The 18,539-nt window shown below is 49.5% G+C and overlaps 1 protein-coding gene across 1 annotated transcript; it reads right to left on the reverse strand.

The window, feature by feature from the left end:
* Positions 1-325: 325 nt before the first annotated feature.
* On the reverse strand, positions 326-16,493 carry SPSB1 (splA/ryanodine receptor domain and SOCS box containing 1). The gene is made up of 3 exons (XM_063317436.1): positions 16,308-16,493; positions 4,485-5,289; positions 326-2,215 (listed from the first exon to the last, which is right to left on the reverse strand). The coding sequence occupies exons 2-3, from the start codon at positions 5,176-5,178 to the stop codon at positions 2,088-2,090; spliced, it is 822 nt and encodes a 273-aa protein (XP_063173506.1). The 5' UTR covers positions 5,179-5,289; positions 16,308-16,493; the 3' UTR covers positions 326-2,087.
* Between the last annotated feature and the right edge of the window lie 2,046 nt (positions 16,494-18,539).

The raw sequence follows: 18,539 nt of genomic DNA on the forward strand, positions 1-18,539 counted from the left end.
ACCATGTTAGAGCTTGGCATGTTGCGAGAAATGGCTGGACAAGCCACAGATCCTTCACTTGTCCTGGTTTTGGTTCAATAAAGCAGAAATGACAGAATCTAAAAACAGAATTGTCAGCTTTCAGCAAACCTCTGTCCCTTTTCTTGTTCTCAAGGGGTGGCAATCATTTTTTCATCATTTAATCACTGGAAAGATGCACGTCCCCTCCATCTTCAAGCAGTCCAGTGCCTGGAGAATATTCTTTTAATGGAAAATGTAGGTGCCTGTACTTGTAAAGTCCCTTAGCAGTTAACACCCTCAGTGGGCGAGATTGACAGCCACAGACTTCCACTATTAATAAACTTTTATTTTGGTTTTGCTTTGTTTTCATTGGGGTACTAATGATCTACAATCAAACAAGGGAGAATCCAGTGAGGGGTTTAAAAACTGTACAAGCCAGATACACCAAGGAGGTGGACAAACGGAAGGAAGGGGAAAAGGAATATCAAAGATTAAACAGGAGACGTGCCTGAATCTCAGTGAGAGTGAAGGAAGGGGATTGAAGACAATTAAAAATGCTCGGCTCTGCACACGTTAAAACTCTTTGTGCAATTTTAAAGTGTTCCACTTGTAACAGTTTTGTTTTTTTCCTCTGTTTTAAAAAATGGAGAAGTACACAAAGGTCTCCTCCCAAAACTTACTTTGGCACCAGTTGTGTGCTTAAAAAAAAAAAAAAAAAAAAACCCACCCCCAGCCTATTTGTCTTTTCTTCATTTAAAACAAACAAATTACAATTCCCTATAGCAGCATGTCTTAAAACGTCAACAACAAAAAATTCAGCATCCTTTTACATTCAAAACAATGCAATATGTATATATACACATATATACCTATATATTAACATTTCCCCGCCAAACAGATAAGCCCAATGTACCAACACACATCAAACAAAAGAAGACATTTACACAAATCCGGTGGGAGGGATGCCGACGAGACAAAATGCTTTTTCCACCTCCATTAGGTTAATAAAATATGTGCAAACTAAATCCCTTAGAAGGCAGTATCGAAGTTTGTCAACTTGGTAAATGTTTTTCCCTGCTGGTTGTTGGATCAAGGACATTTTCTAAATTCTCACATGCCTGGGTCCACCTTGCAATGCTTGGCCAATTAGAGGACGGTGTTTAGGAGTGACCCCCAACTAACAGCTGGTCCCGTACCAGCAACTGCATTTTAGCCTGGCTAGATGGGAAGAGGGACTTAGTCCAATTGCAAACCAGGAATCCAAGATGGAACTTGGCTAGCCAGGTAAACCACCTTCCATTCCTTCCCATAATTGCACCCCTTCAAGCCCTGACATTGATTCCTGACACCCCAATCTCCAGCCAGCTGCGGGGGGGAACCCATGAGTGGTCGTCCATCCACATCTGGAATGGAAGAATTAGGAACAAGGGTCCTAGAAAGCAGGTGGATTCTGTGTGATGGAATAAGACATTCCCCCTGGATGATCCTTTCATCCCAAACTTTCAAGTATTTTCTCCAGCAAGAGGTTGGGTGTAAGTAATGCACCATCGAGGCCAGGCAATTTTCTGGGCATCAAGGCACGGCGGTGAACCACTGAGCACAATGCAGGAAAAAAAAAGTGTGCAAGGACCAGGACACAGAAGGATCTCTCCAAGGATGGCTTGCTTCTTCCCCATGGCTACCACCATAGTTTGGGCCTCATCCACTTCCCTGCAGACAGATAGGGCCAACCGTCCAATCCAAGCATCTGCACCGTTTCCAACACAGCCAAGTTGCTGAGCCTTCCCTCCCTGACCAAATCCTGCAGGACCGGCCACCTTTCATGGTTGGTGGTGAGCGGGGAAATTAAATAACGACATGGAAAGGTGGGCTAGAATCTTTTCCAGAAAATCTCACTAGGATCTGATCTTTGAAAGACAGGGATTCCCGCCCCCCGGCTTGGCATAGCGACAGGGCCTGGAGCAAATTTTTAAAAAATGCATGGGGAAGGGCCCTGTGAGAAAGGATGAACCCCCAAGATTTTTGTCGAAATCAATCCAACATGGTTTGCTCCTCGCAAAAAGCTGTCCTTCCAGTGTCAACAGGGGTCACTGGTACAGAAGGTAAGTTTTGAGAGATTTGGGCAATGGCAGCATCTGAATATCATTCAGCCGGTTCCTGCCCAAGGCGAGGCGCACCGAACGCCGGCAGAGGTCCATCAGCGGTAAAGGTTCGGCTGCAAGGGAAACAAAGTCAAAATTAGCACCGTTATGGACCTGAAACCGGAGGACAGTCCAAATTCAACCAGCAGTGGCCAATTCTGTTTTTAACTTGCTGGAACGAGACTGGCCTTGATCTAGGACGGCGTTTCTTAATCTCAGCGACTTTAAGGTATGTGGACTTCAACTCCCAGAATTCCCCAGCTAGCATGCAGACTTCTGGGAGTTGAAGTCCATACATGCTGGCCAGGGAATTCTGGGAGTTGAAGTCCACACATCTTAAAGTTGCTATCTAGGACATTCTTTAGCACAAAGCCAAATTGCAACGGGCAACTTAGAAGAGCCATTTTTGCTCGGAGAAGATGCATGATTTTTTTTCTTAAATCCCCCCAAATCACATGGCCGCTAGTTCCAGAAAATATCATCCTGTTGACAAAATTTCTCCAACTTGTCCCAGTTAAAAGCAAGCAGGCAGGCAGGCAGGACACCTGCAGCTGCCTAGAAAGGCGACGTCACAAATATCGGCAATTAAAACTCTCTTTGCAGTGACTTATTTCCCAGCTGCTGTTTCCTCTCCAGACAGATTTTCCAACGTCGGTTGCCAACACCAAGCCTCAATCACGCAAAAGGACGGCTGGGCGGCTCAGGATTGCTCCAGGCAGCATATCAAGCATCAGGATTGGGCACCCACCGATTTGGGGATGCAGGGACACTAAAAAACAGGTTATCAGGGTGCAAACAGAGTTTTAATTGGGGGCAAGGGTGCCTCTGAGCCTGTTCAAAGTGCCCTTAGATTCTGTAAGGATTTAAGCTCAGGCTTTGCCAGCATGCCCATGACGGTGGTGGGCAGTGCCAAAAACTTAGCACAAAATCTCATGGATTCAGAACCCCTGAATTAAGGGCTTGGGAAAGCGGAGACCTATTTGAGAAAGATTTCACTAACTTTTCTGCCTGGAATTGTACCATTTTTGGAGATCACCCGGCCCGGCTGAACTTTGCTGTTGCATGCTCAGAGGGTAATACAGAATTATGAATGGCAAATATGGGATTGTATTCTATAAGGAGAGGAGAGGAACAGCCAGTCCAAGCTGGATACTGATCCTTGTCGCTCTAACAGAGGAAAACAAAGTTACTAGATCTCAAGGCTACAGAGAAGGGTTGGAGCAAAACCTGCCTTTGCGCTCACTTGCCCAGGCAGAATTCTTGTTCTCCCTAGGTAGGCAGTGCAATAGGCTACCCTGAATCGCCGAGAAATGTAACATCGTCCCCCAAAGAGACAAAAATAAGCTAACAAACAGCATCCTGGCTGGGAGGGCGTGGAACAAGCCCCCTGCATTGCCTTCTAGGAAACGGGTGTCGCAAAGATCGCCATTTTTTGAAGGCCACCGCGAATCCCCAAAGCTCGCCCTGTGCCCACTTCCCAGGGCTTGGCCTCCCTGGGAGAGAGGAAACCATCTTCCTATCCAGGATTTCCAGAAAACAGCTCCTACAGAAGCTGCCCACTTCCTCTGCCAAAAACCCCATTTGCAATCAGAAATAATAAAACCCCACTGGGCTGCTATGCATTCCCAGTGAAACCCACCAAAAACCAGCAAAGATCGTGCCACACACCAGGAACAGAGAGAGAGAAAGAGAGAGGCCGATGAATCAAAAATTGTTATGACTCAGCATCTGGTCTCAAACTCTTTATCATTAACAGGAATTTAGCTGTCTGGTTCCAGATAAGCCAACAGGCCCACTGGCTGCTGCATTTTTTAAACGTGTCTTCACCAAAAAAAAAACACAGATGCCAAGGCCGCAGAGCAGCCAAAAACAGTTCTTGGCGAGTTTCCCTTCTCCGCAAAGTCTAGCTTCTCTCCCCAATGAACATCGGAGCCCCCGTTTGTACCGAGCCCGAAGAAACAAGAAAACCAAGGCAGCCTTGAGTTTCTGCAGAATTTATGGTTCTCAGCTGGCTAGAGATCCGCACCGAGCAGGAGATTGTGCAGAAGCCCACGGGCACCTTCTCCCACAGCTCGAGGTTTCCCTGGAAGTCACGCAAGGATCCCACCACACTCAGTGTACCAAGGGAGGAAGGGGACCAACTTATCCCGCCAAAGCGGGTCGGAAGGGGAATAGCAGGGAACAAGGACTCATGCAGAGAAGCAACAGGCAGCCTCCTCCGAAGACAAACCAGGTAAGGGGGGGGAACGGATTTAACTATCCCCAATAGAGGCCAAACGGAATGACGTCCATAAGCAAGGCACTCAGACCAAGGACGCCCCCAACACAAGCGGAGAGACTTACGGTCAAGGCCATTCAAGTATCGCATCTGAATTTCACAGTGGCCCCACACGGCGCTGACCACCGGGTACAGTTTTTTCCCTTTCAGCCCCCGGAACGCCACTCCCATGTACTGTCCGTTGACAATGAAGCTCAGCGTGCCGTCATCCATGTCCAGCACCACCAGAAACGAATCCGGCACAATAAATGTCTCGTCCGGCTCCAGAAACGCCGGGTAGGTCTGGCTGGCCTGGTTCTTGCCATCGTGGTAGAGCCTGTTCCGGCCCAGGTCCCAGCCCCAAGACTCATGGTTGTTCCCGATGAGGGTGGTGTACCCCACGGAGTGCAGGGGGGCATCGGCCGTGGCCACGCCCACCACCGCGTGGGTGCCCCGCTGCCTCATCGCCCACGTGATCTGCCAGACGTGGAGCCCTTGTGTGTAGCCCACTTTGCCCCTGATGGCGTCGGTGCTCTGCGCCACCGGATGCCGGTGGAAGGTCAGCTTGTTGTCCTCTTTCACGAAGACGTTGAGTGACCGGTCGTCGTCGTTCCATGAGTGGAGCAGCTGGACCTCGTAGGAGACCGCCGGCATGTCCAGGAGGAGGTCCAGCCGCGCTGGCTTGCCGCAATCCAGGCCTTGCAGCTCCTGTTTCAAGGGCCGGCACACCGGGTCCCGCATGTCCACCGTTTTGATCCCCCCCGTGACCTTCTGCCCCATGGCTCAAGGTCCCTGGTCACCTCCTCATCAACTCTTGGTGACCGTCATCCGGTAGGCGAGCCCGCCGCTCCAAGACCTTGCCCAGGCGCTGCTGCGGCCAGTCAACAGCACCTAATCAGGTGGAAAGGAAAACATGGAGAGTTAAACATTAAAACTGGCGGCCACGGGTGGCTTTGTGAAGGTGCAGGGGGAAAAGCCCGGGGGGAGCCGAGAGATTGCCAGTTCTTCCCCATCGATCCCAGGATGGAAAGGAGAAAAACAGGGAGGGCCTTAACAGAATGGAACATCTGCTACCAGTATTGATTGGAAGCTCCAGATGTTCCAAGCAGAATGCCTTTCACGCCATGTTCCAAAATTCCACATTCTTGCTTCATCACACCAGGGGGAGGAAGGACGCTCTGGGCTACAAGCCCCATCATCCTCTTCCAGGGGCACCAAGAGGGATGGTGTCCAACTGGGGGCAAGCCAAACTGGAGGACCCCCATGTTCCTACCCTTGCCCTGGCGATGGGACAATCTCATGACACCACATTCTTTAGAGTGACAACACAGAGGGAGGCTCAATTCTGTTTAACTTAATTGGTGTCAACACCACCCGCCTCCCACCCAGATGTATTCTGCACATGCTCAGGTGCCTCCGGGAAGCCCAGACATTTACCACCTTTCTCCCAGGGAGGGGCAGGTATTTCATCTCGTCTTTCTGGCTTCAATGCTTTGAAAATTGTGGTAAAGCCACAATCTTAGTTCTGCCAGGGAAGGTAGACAGGAAGAACAATCCTCCAGGATCACTGATAGAGCAGAAACGGCCCTTTAGGGTGGATGGAGGGGGAAAGACAGCAAAACCCATTTAAAAAATGGGAGTGGAAGCATGCTTTCTAAGAAACGCTTTTTAAAAAGCGCTTCCTGGGATGAGCCATCCTACTGAACCCTGCCAGCCGCAGACCCGGCAGTCGTGGAAAAAGACTGCGGGGCGTGAATCAGGTTCTGTGTTAAAGCTTACACAACACACACACAAAACCTACGTGTGGAAAAAGTACAGTCTGGGAGCAAACTGGTGATTGGCAATTTAATTTCGTGCAACAGCATCAATGTTGAAATGGGAGACCAACTCAGCTGTGCGTTTGTAGATCACACGCTCTCCTCCCGGGTTTGGTTCACTGCTTCTTAGGGGGGCAGGATTGGATTAATCCACCCGTTACACAGGATGTACACTTAAAATATTCATGCACAATGCAGGGGGGATTAGATTATGAAAAAAATGGGCACCCACTTCCTGGCACTAGTCGCCTGTAACCAACACACTCCCACAAGCTCTAGTTCTTAAATCTGTACCCACCACGCAGCCACCCCGCAACCATCATTGCTGCCCCATCCGTCTACCAGGCCGGCTTCCCAAGGGGAAAAGTTTCATGTGTTCAAGCCCCTTCCCTGAAACTGGGAAGCTGGGAAACCCCCTTTCATATTTAATCCATTTACAGGGCCCACCCAGAGTCATACATAGGAGATGTGGGGCCATATACACTCATTAAATTTAAAAAAAAAACCTGAGCCACCCAGGCACCTTCTGGCTTCGAATACGCCCAGCCCGAGGCTGTGTAGCCATTTCTAGGTTGGAGCTGCAAAGTCTCAGAAAAATACCGAAACGCTTTGGAAGGAAGGAAAGGTGGGTTTTTTGCTTTAATTAAATACTGGAAGGAAAGAAAAATAAACACAAAATTGGAAGGGGGGGGGGGAGAGAGAGGGAGGGAGGGAGGAAGAAAAAGAAAAAGAGAAAAAGAGAAAGGAAGGAAAGGTGGGTTTTTTTATTTAATTAAATACTGAAAGGAAAGAAAGATAAACACAAAATTGGAAGGGGGAGAGAGAAAAAGAGGATTTTTTGCTTTAATTAAATACAGAAAGGAAAGAAAAATAAACAAAAAATTGGGAGGGAAGGAGGGAAGAAAGGGAATAAATGAAAAGAAGGCAGGCTAGGGAAGAAAAAAATCAAATCATAAAAATAAACCCCAGTATGTAAGAAAATGTTTGCCACTCCCACCATCCTGTGACCTGACATCTCTATTCAACAGTGTTTGCTTGGGGGGGTGGGCAGGTAGCATCTGTCCCATGAGCATTTGCGCCCGATGCTGGAATTCTTCTCGAACAGCCAAACACTCACTTCTGCCCCTCCATCTGGGCACAAATCAAATCAGCAAACTCTTTTGCCCTCTCCGGAGCTTCGGGACCTGGGTGGGGCCACGTGCAGACCGAAATCATGTCAGCCCAGGACAGGCTTTGACCAAGTGAGATCCCGTTGAGCTGCCCTGGACAGAAATCTGACCACACCACTTCTGGGCCAGCAGCTGCTCAAGGGAGCTCACCAATGAAAAGGGAACTGAGCACACCGCAGGGCCAAAAAAAAAAAACCTTAAAAAAAAATAATAGCACAAGACTGGGGGCAGGATCGCCAGCCCACCAACCGCCTCTTTTTGCAAAGATGCTTTGCACAATAAACTGATTTCGCTCCATCGATCCCCCGATTCTGCTCCACCTCAGGCTTTCGAGACGTAGGGAAACGCCACTCTTTCGTCATAAGGACTAGAAACTTGGCCTTGCGTTTTATTGGGTAATCCAAAGCAGCCGTTTCAGGAAGCCAAGGCTGGCGAGCTGACACTATCTGAAAGCTGACACAGACTGAATCCCCCTAAGGAGGGTGTCGTGAATCCACAGGCTCAGACACAAACTTATTTTGGCGGTTAAGCATGGCTAAGTGACTTCCTTGGCAAACTAAAAAAAGGTGTAAACGAAAGCTTTGCGTGAAAAGCCAACAACTAGCTTAATGCATCGGGAAAGAATTTTTTTAAAACATTGAAAACTAAGTCAAACAACAGCAAACTTTATACAGTTGTGTTTTTTTTAAGTCAAAGAATGAGGGGGGAAAACCCTCTTTTCTGCTCTGGCAACACGGGAAGCAGAAGATGTAGAAGAAGGGATGGAGCCAGGCCTAGGAGACTTATTTCAAACTTGGGGGATCTCCCTCCCTGCACCCCAACAGGTTCAGCAAGGTTTCTGCCGGCTTGCTCCAAGATACAGGCTTTCTACACGCAGGGAAGGAGGGCCAGGGCGCATGAGAAATGCTGCAGGCAGAGACGTAATCTGGCAGGAGGAAGGAAAACCTCGGCTCGGTCTTCCTTTGCTTGGAACAGGCTGTTCTTTGGGAAAACGGGAAAAAAAGATGGTCAGGAAAAATGGCAGTGGGGTTATTACACAAGCGAGCATCTGCAGGCAGTGTTTCCCCAAATCTCTGCTGGCAGAGAGATGCTCAGTTGCTGAATGAGGGGGGAAAACGGGCAGTGCCCTTGATGCTGGCTGAGGAAACCCGGTTTCCTCATTGCTAGCTTGGCTGTAAATCGCAGATCGAGGAAGTCAGCTCCCGCCCCGCGACCCTGATATCCAAGCTGAAAAAGCAGCCTCGTGCTTACGCCCCGAGACGTTAAAACCTCAGATACCAGAAGTCCCATAATCAGCCCCTCCCTGCCACAAGCAGCTTTGGCTTCTGCGAATCCAGAGCCGTCCTCATTCCTGTGGCGGTGAGTTCCGCAGTCTTCACAAGGCAGCGTCTGAAGCAGAATGCGCGTCAACGGCTGGGAAAGCAAAGCAGGAGAGGATTAGTGGCTGTTGCATTGGGGTGATTCATTGGTTGGCTATTTGATTCCTGGTGAAAAGCTTTGGGAAGATCCATCAAGCCTGTTTCTCACACTCCTGGGGATTCCAATGCACACTGGCCACTTCCACCCCAGCCGGGAGAACGGATCAAAATAATTATTAGATGCCAGCAAAACAGCCCGCGATGGCCAATGCTTGCCGTGTGAATCGGCAATACCTTCCCTGCTGAGGGTGGGGCCTCTGGAGGTGGCCCATGAGCAAACACGGGGCCACGCCCACTGGGCGAGTGTGCAAAACCAACATGCAAGACCAAGCCCATTGGAGGACCCGGATGCCAAGGCTGCTTTGAAACAATGAGTGGCTCTGCATCCCCCACTCCATTTCCCCCTTTTCACCCCCACACACCTTAAACATGTACAAGGATACACGTGTTGCACAAACAGAGCTTCACACTTTCAGGAAGGTGTACGTCCTGGTATCAAAAACTCAGCTGTATCCCCAAAGGGCCCCGAGAAACAGAACTGCAGCTGAAAAATTCAACTCCGTGCTGGGCAAAAGTCACCATTACAGGTAGTCCTCACTTAACAACCATTTGTTTAGTGATGGTTCAGACTTACGATGGTACTGGAAAAACCGACCTGCAGCATCCCTGTGGTCACGCAGTCACAATTTGGGCACTTGGCAACCGGTTTGCATTTAGGACCATCGCAGCGTTTTGTGGTCATGTGATTGCCATTTTTGACCTTCCCAGCCAGCTTCTGGCAAACAAAATCAATGGGGAAACCACGTGATTCACTTAACGACCACAGTGATTCACTTAACAGCCACCACAAAAAGGTCATAAAATTTGGTTGGATTTGCTTAATGACCGCTTCACTTAGCAACCAAAATTCTGGTCCCAATTGTGGTCTTTAAGCAAGGACTACCTGTAATTCCTACTGCACTGTCCCACAACTTCCACACAGCTGGAAGTAGCCAAGGTTGAGAAATACTGTGACAGAGAAATGAGATGCAGAACCAAATGCAAGTTACTAGTCTGTCTGGCTTGATTCATCGACAGCCAGAGGCCAAAACAAAGTTTCTAGTCCTCAATACAACACTTACAGAATGCCTCCCCCCACCCCGCAAACAGCAGCTGAGGATTTCAGCAGCAACCATCTTCTAGCAAGTCAAGAACACGCAATGGTTTTGTGGATGAGAACAAGATTCTGGGCTCAGCTTAAGATGCTTTGCACAATTCCACCCAGGCATTTCAGGTACAAAGGAACACACATTTTTAAGAGATAGGCCACCCAGGAGGAGGAGGATTTGGCTGCAAGCAATGCCATTCCAAGGAGTGGTTCCAAAGTCTCATTTTTGCTCCTGTTCTGCAAACAAGGGGCCAATTAGTCCCAGCACTGCAGGGAGTGAGGACAGATTTGTCCCAAATCTGGCCAGGATGGAAAGATGGCTACCTGGGTTAGCTCCCATTTATTCCCTGCTTCTCACTGTAAATGTTGCACTTCAAGTCAAGGACGTGTTTGTTTTATGCTCAGGGAAAAACACACACAGGCGGGTGTTTGCTTGCAAATTCAGGAAGCCAGCCATTCCCATTGTTCGTCTATTTCAGAATCAAGTGACTAGTCCCTAATGACTGCAACTGCCATCCACAGAGTGAGCCTTTTGCAAAAATGTCTGGAGGAACGATTGAGGCTTCCTGCCAGGGTGGAGCTCAGCTCCTCCCTCCCACAACGCCCATTCACAAAGAAAGAGGAAGCAGAATTATGGAAACAGAAAAAAACCGCAGGAAAGACGACATCTCCAGACTCCTAGCCGGGGTTGTTTATTTTTTAAATCATGGCCCAAATTGATCTTTTAAACATTTCCCAAAACACCCTGTCAACGTGCCCAGGAAATCTCTGCCTCCACTGAGATAACAAAATTATGTTAATCAAGTCTTTCTCAACCCGGTGATTTCCAAAGGCTGCCTGCAATGCCCTTCCTACATTCCTGTTAAATCATGGCTTATGCATAATCAAGGGGAGTGGAACCTAAATCAATTTTTAAGGGAAGCATCAGCCTCTTTTACATGCAACATTAATGCAGAGACAAGCCATAAATTCAACAACTATTGTTTGCCAGTGACGCAGCATTGATCTCAACAGAGCAAGGCCCTGGTGCAGCTAAAGCTTTCTACAACCCTACATCTTATCATGGTTTAACAGCTTATCTCCTCAAATCCCACCTGGATTCACAATTTACTAAACCATGGTTGCTTACTTGGCAAAGATCACCCCATCAGAAACAGTCCAAATGTTATCCAACAAAAACTCCCAGCATCCTCCACTACTGGCCCTGCTTTCTAGGAATGCTGGGAAGTGTAGTTCAGCCACATCTGGCTGATGCTTGACTTGTACTGTTGGGCACTTCCAGCTGCCAGCTTGCTTCTATCCCCCAACCTTGCTGCAAACCACAATTCCTAGGTTCACTCCCAACGTTCAGCCAAACCAGGTTTGGTAACCAAATTCATTCATCCCTGTTTAAATCTAGGTAGGGCTGCAAATCAGGTCTGTCAGAAAAGGGCTTGGCATCCCGTCCGAAGGGAAACAGGGAGGTCAAGATGTCATTCTGAGCTTCCTTTGCTGCAGGTGACCAACATCTCTTTGGTGAGAAGGCCTGGGCAGGATGCATATTACTCAGTAGGACTTCCGGCTGCCCACAGACCATGCAAATCCCAAACTGAATATGCCAAGCTGTGGAACTGCCATAAACAAGAAGAAAATAAAATGCCAAGGGCTGGAGTGCTGCAAAAAAAAAAAAGTTGCATAACAAAGCTTTGATGTTGTGCAACTTAACAGCAAAAAGTGAAATTGAGAAACTAAGAGGACAACAAAACCAGACCCTAGGGGAGGGGCCTCTTTGAAACAGCCAAATTAAATCCAGGAAGACCAATGTTTGAATCCAGCAAAAGAGGGTGTCAGGTCAGAGGGGAAGAATCCTTCCCTGCCTCCCAAATTTCAATTTTTAAAATGATTTTCTGCTGCACTTCAGTCGGGGTCAAACCTCAAGCGTCTGCGTTTTCAGCCCTCCGAATAAAAATATTTGATTCTTCCTTGCATAAAGGCAGCTACCAGGGGGGCAAACTTTATGAGCAGACACCGCCTGGGTTGCGTATCACAAGATGTCAGGGTTTGTGTTTTTTCTAAACTACGGTTGGCTGAGTCAACAAAGCAGGGTGCCCGGCTTAAGAGCTGCCCCAACTGACGTATTAAAGCTTTTTCAAAACGCAACTTTTGGCACAAAATAGGCACTTTTCAAACTGTTTGATTGCACCAATATATGTGATTTTCTACACCAGCTCAGTGCAAAGAGACCAAGATGCATGTGTTCCCTTGGTCCCCCAAAATGCAGACTCTAGAAGATGATCAAGGAAAGCCAACCGTCTCTAAACTAGGGCTAACCCAAGGCTAACATCTGTATAACAGGAGCCCAGCGTGGAACGATCCTGCGCTGTCTCAAAGCAGGGGGTCGTGTCCCGTCCCTGCATGCAGATTTTGAATGCCAGATTGCAAAGCCAGCTCTGTGTTTGCGTAGCAACCTGGGATGAGGCCAAGACTAACACCGGTCCTCACATGCCCCAGGTGGAAGTGTTGATATTTGGCACTGCAACGGGCCAGGTGTTTGTGGGAAAAAGCTGAGTGTCATCTCAAGAGACAACAAACGCTGGGTGCCTTCGTACCTGCTCAGCATGGCAAGAAGTGGGACTCAGAATGACTTAGTGTCGCTAAGGAAGCAAACCACGCGGGCGTTCAGACATTTGCTCGAAGAGACCTGGAACACGGAAACTTACAGGGACTTGCCAGCATCCAGAAGATCAGAGACTCCAAGATTAGAGCAACCGCTGGAATTCGGCTAAGCGGGTTGAGATGCTTCAAAAGCAGCTGCGTACGGACAGCGAAGGCTGCATCAAACTTTGCAACGAAACTTGCTTCGGTTAGGATCAGCCAGGACTAGAGGAAGTGAGGTTCCAAGCCCATTTTGTCCACTCCAGAACAGAATGCATCCACATGTTCTTTGCCACCTCTGGATTTGCAGGGAATTCTGTCAGCCCCAGGTCCTTTGGAACAAGCCCTGCATTTTAATTCACAGTTCTGTTCTAACAGCAGAACTTCCCCCAACCAGGATGGCAACATCCCAGCTGTCCTGATGCTGGATTCCAGCCCCCAGCATTCCCAGCAGGTGGCCCCTGGCCCCCAGCAGCCTCTGAAGGACATGGCTTCCCCACCTTTGTTCTGCAGCACAGGGATGAGAAACCGGGAGCAGTGATTCACACAGAGAGGCGATGGGAACACTCCAACAATATAGCCCTGCTTGGTTTGGACTTCACAGAGAATGTGGCTACAACCAGTTATGGCTTAGGCAGCTGTCTTTGCAAACCATGGTTTAGCATGCTGCAGGAACTAATGCTGGCTGGGGAATTCTGGGAGTTGAAGTCCACCCATCTTAAAGTTGCCACAGTTGAGAAACACTGATTTATACAAACACCACCCTTGCAAAGGAGGATCCCACTGGGCTGGGAATGATGGGAGTGGTAATCCAAGGCATCTGGAGCACAGCTGACTAGGAGGGAGGGGAAAAACAGGCAATTTAAGGACCTGGGTATGTGCCTGGGCCTGGGGCCCCGAGTGTGGTAATGTTCCTATTTCTTGGTTGTATTAAGATCTTACATTGTTTACTCAGCAGCCAAGTATTTTTATTTTTATTGTAATTTTTATTGTAATTGTTTTATTGTTTTATGGTTTTTATTGTTGTGAGCCGCCCAGAGTCCCTGGTTGAGATGGGCAGCTATAGAAATTGAATGAATGAACAAACAAATAAATAAGACAAAAGAAAAACCACCTCTTGTTTGTGGGTGAGAAAGTCCTGTTTCCAAGCCTTCACTTGCTCTTGCAAGCCAGAGTTTGCTTTGACCATGGTCTGTGGGGCCTTTCACAAATCATGGCTTCTCAAATTGTCTGTGACACACAACACAGCAGCCCTAACCAAGGCTTCGTAGACCCCACTGGATCCCAGTCCAGCCTGTCTCAAGGGGTCTTAGGAAGAAAACTAATCATTATCAACATTAGGGCAGCTCACAATGATCACAGAAATTGCAATAAAATCAATCCAGCAAAGCAAAGATAAAAGATGGTAAGTGCAATAATACATAATTGTATTGTAAACTGCCCAGAGTCCCTCCTCTGGGAGGAGATGGGCAGGACAACATTTGATGAATAAAGAAAAACATTATTGTCTTTCTATAAATCCTGCCCAAGTCCTTTGAATATTAGAAACTAGAAATGTTAGAAACTGAAATCCAAGATTTAATGTCAAACTGTGGCTCAGTTATCACACAAAGCCTTTATTCTTAACATAGCTTGTTGGAGAAGCAGAACTGGCTAAGTTGATCCCCCACACACTGCACTTTATTTAAGCAAGGTTTCTGAATAAGCCACAATATTTAAGCAAGGTTTCTGAATAAGCCACAAAGCTGTGGCTTCTTTCAACCATAATTTGACAAACGAGCCACGGCAGACTGGCTTCATCCAGCTGCTTTAATCATGGTTTGGTGAATAAACCAGACTAAGTAGGCTCCCCCCAGGTGCGACACTCAAACCAAACGCTGTAACTTGCCTCTGCATGACACAAGACCTGGCCAAGAGAGGTGATGCAGTATTCATACATAGACATAAATGTAAATATTCTTATTTAGCTCTGCAATATAGCAAAGGAGTGGTGCGTGTTTCAATTATAGAATGGAATTAAATAGCTGGAAGTTCACAAACTTCCCCTTTCTGGCACAGGGTGTTTGGACGTTGTGTTATTTTAAAAAAATCCACAGTGGCCTACCTTACAAGGCAATTGTACTGTGCACAGCCAGCTGCTATGATCCAGCCTGTCAAGCCATGACACGCATGGGTGAGGCTGGTTTAAACTGGAGGCCTGCAACTTCCCATCTTAGTCACCGATATGTTATGCAGCCCTGGAAAAGTTAATTGTGAGCAGAAAGTGTGGCCATACCCAACAAGGGAACCAGCTCTTTTTTAGCAAGGAAAGGCCCCAAGGCTCCAACCACTAGGCATTCAGCTGCAGCAATCCTTTTTAAAATGCTTCAGTGGCTTTGAAAGGGCTGCAGAGCAGGGATTTCACACTCCAAGCCTTGCAAAAATACCAGGGGAAAATAATTCCTTTTTTTCTTCACCCAGCATTTGTATAGGCTGCTGAACCTGAATGCCCAAGGGGAAAAAAAAGAAAGAAATCAGATCCTGAAGGTGATGCATTGAGAAGAGTGAGGGAAACCAAGCGGCCGGGTTATGCGAATAGGGGCACAGCTGGCTTATCAATCCCACCAGGAACTCACTCAGAGGTACTGCAGACAAGCTTTAGACTCCCTTCTCTAACAGGGGTCTGCAATACAAACCAACTTTTTACCCACCCCATAATGGCAGATATTCACAGACCAAGAGTTTTCATACATGCAGCTGCTGTTTAATCAGCTCTGGGTTTAAAGCCCTAAAGCAGTCATAACACAGAAGGGAGGGGAGATAATGTTCTCTTTCATTCCCTCCTTAAAAAGTTTCCAGAGACTGAGCTAGGAATTTTGCAGGATTTTCAAACTGCTGCATCTCCTGGCCTCCCCTAGCCTGGCTCCCAACAAGCTCCCCCAACACTGGATTCACACAACCCACAGACCCAGGTCAGGGGAAAACCGGGAGCTGCCTTGCAAAGTCTGGCAAGCTTGAGCCCCGGTTTCTTTGGCTTAGGGTTGTGTGAACCCCGGAATGGGTTAGCTGGGTAAGACCACCAAGGCAGGCGGGGGAGCTGAAGAGCACCCCCATGCCCCCCCCCAACTGGACATCGGAGCTCGCAGTGGGCGCTACCTGGAGCTATTTTTCCAGAGGACGAACAGAAAGTTGCGGCATTCAGACCTGGAAGCGGAAAACCGCGGGTCTCGGGAACGCGACGCAGCCCCGCAAAGACCCCACCTCGTCCCCCTCCAGGCGGGGCGCTGAACCCCCGCCCCCGCGGGAGGCGGAAAGGATTGGCACCCCCGCGGCCTACCTTCCAGGGTTGGCAGGAAGCTGGCAAAACATGAGCCCGCAGGCATCTCCCCACCGCCACCCCCAAAATCGGGAAGCCTCGCTTTCAGGAAGGCGGCGCGCTTTCTTGGTGGGAACCCAAACAGAGTTAAGCGCGCAACTGGTCGGAATCCAAAGCCGGGGCTTTCAGCGAGCCCAAGAGGGGTCAGTTACTTAACCAGGGTGGGGAGAAACCACTAATTATTAATTAGTCATCACCATCAGGGCTTTGTTCTCTCTCCCCCGACTCTCAGGAACGCCCCTTCGCCCCGCAGATGGAAGTGAAGCTTCTCCTCCCCAAACTCAATCCGGAGCAACCCCTCCCGAGCAGGGAAGGGCTGCAAATCGAATCAGCTGCGCCAAGACCCCCCCCCCGGGCGCCCGTGCTCACCTCCGCCGGGATCCAGCACCGAGCATGCCCCCTCTCTGCCAGCCAGCCGGGCTGGCCGGCCGGCCTCGGGGCGCCCGCTTGGCGCGGGACAGCTGGAGCCGGGCCTGGCGGCGAGGCGTGCAGACGACCCCTTCCCAACGCGCGACTCGCTCCGCTCGTGGGCACGCAGCAGATCGGCCCCGCGGCTCGCCCGCAGGCCGGAGTCCGCCGCGGGGGCGCCGAGCGCTCTAATAGCAGCGCGTTGCATCACATGAGCCCGGAAACCCTCCCCGGCGCTGGCTGCGCTCCTCCTCTTAAGGGCGACCGGGCGTTGCAAGGCGGCGACGACTCGCGAGTAAGGCGGCGGCCGCGCGCATCCCTTCCCCGCAAAGCGCGGCGCAGCGCGGATCCCGAGCGCGCAAGGCACCCGCGCACGGGAGAGCCGCACCTCTGCCTTTTCCCCGGGCAATTGCAAGCTGGGCGGGGGCGCGCGGACTTGCTCGCGAGGAAGCCGGCTTGGAAAGGCAAAAGTGGCGAAGGATCGCGCGCCAAAGGACCGCCGGGCCCGCCTCCTCCTGCTCCGAAAGAGAAGCGAGATGGGGGGAGGGCGGGGGGGGGTTGCAAGGAGGCAGGCGGGCCGCCGTTTACTCGGGAGTAAACGCCAGGAAGACTTGGCTTGCAAGGGCCGGGGGTCTCGCAGTTTCTCCGTAGCACCCGGCCGTGCAAAAATGGCTCTTTTCCTCCACTGGCATAGTTGCAAATAAACATTACACAAACGTCGCAACACTCCGTTTCATCTTGCTCCAAGGGAAATGAAGGAGAAGTTAAATTAGGCCACCATTCCTTTAATTTGAGTGTGGAAGTTTCCCTCTCCCCCTGCCTGTGGCACCGAAAGACGGCAGGGTCGTTTTAAAAAAACCGGCAGCTCTTAACTTTTCCTCCCTCTAAAGCACATTTCAGCGTCCAGTTAACACTGAAGCAAAGCCGAAACTTTTTTCCGTACTATATTGGAAATATTAAAGGCAGACGTGAACTGATCTGGCAGTCTGCTTGCAAGTGTTAAACTTAAATGCTGGGTTACGTTTCCAGTCCTGTGCGAACTGATTTGGGAAGGAAACATGGCAGGTCTTTTTAGCAGGTGGCAAGTCTCTATACAGCTTAGGATCACTAGTGTTATTAAACGCACTACTCACTTGTTGCCTTAATATTCTTTTCCTCCAAAAATGCTTCCCTTTCCAGTGTTATCTGCACACCAGCCCTGCAAGGTGGGCCCAAAGACACTTAGCAAACTTCTGGTCTGCTCTGGTTTGCAAAACCTCCACATTCCAAGGCAATATACCTGCCAATGTATTGGGGACCACTGTGGTGGGTGCCCGGTTGGGGAAGTCTGGTGTAGAGCGATGGCAGGGAAGTGGATATTATACCTATTTTGGGGATGGTGTGTTAATCATAGTTGGGGCAGGGTTTTACAGAGGTACATAGAATCTACCAAATCCAGCTTCACTCAACGAATGAGCAATTTTGGGGGGTGTAAGACTTGTTAGTCCCCAAAACAGTGGCTGAGCTGCTTTGGTAGGTGAGGAACACCCCCCACCCTTTCCCTTAAAATTGTGCATTTCTTCCTGGTTTGGGCCTGCAAAGATGACAGCCCCACCTTCACCAAGTGTGCTACACCTTCCCCATCCTCCTTGCACTGGGGGGGGGAGTGCCAAACAGACCGTTTTTGCCAATCCGGGCACCACTCCCAAACTGAGGTGGGCAGGAAAGGCTGCCTACCTGGAGTGACATTCCCATCATCCCCAGCCAGCTGGGGACGGGTGAAATCAGGCATTGCAAGCTCCTGTGTGCAGAAGGTGCCAGGCTGGGCCAGCCTGGCCTTGTCACCACAGCTGGGTATCTCCAGTTACTCAACCCTTTCCAGCATCAGGGATTTCAATTTTGTTTGATTTGGCCCGAACGGTCTTGTTCTTCCTTATCTCCAAGCAACTGCGTCTTCAACCGTTGTGTTCCACCAAAGCTTGTTTTGTTTTCTTAACCTAACTTCAGATCACGGTGGAGCCTCACACACCCGCCCATGCAACGCTTGGACCGGCTTTACACGCTCCGTAGCCACAACGGCTGGGTTGCTGGGCCGTACTGAACTGAAACGCAGTTCACACACGGGGGATTCTGCAACTGAGCTGAACCTAATCACAGGGACCCAAACAGAGCCTCCCTGGCTGCAGGCAGTCTCCCACAAGCAAAACCCAAATA

Source organism: Candoia aspera, chromosome 18, assembly GCF_035149785.1.
Source record: "Candoia aspera isolate rCanAsp1 chromosome 18, rCanAsp1.hap2, whole genome shotgun sequence".
NCBI lineage: Eukaryota > Metazoa > Chordata > Lepidosauria > Squamata > Boidae > Candoia > Candoia aspera.

Bases quoted from the DNA above. Each gene is read 5' to 3' on its own strand.
- SPSB1 (XM_063317436.1), bottom strand. From the start codon at position 5,178: ATGGGGCAGAAGGTCACGGGGGGGATCAAAACGGTGGACATGCGGGAC. The intron at 2,216-4,484 runs GTAAGTCTCTCC...TTTCCCTTGCAG, and splicing joins ATACTTGAATGGCCTTGACC to CCGAACCTTTACCGCTGATG.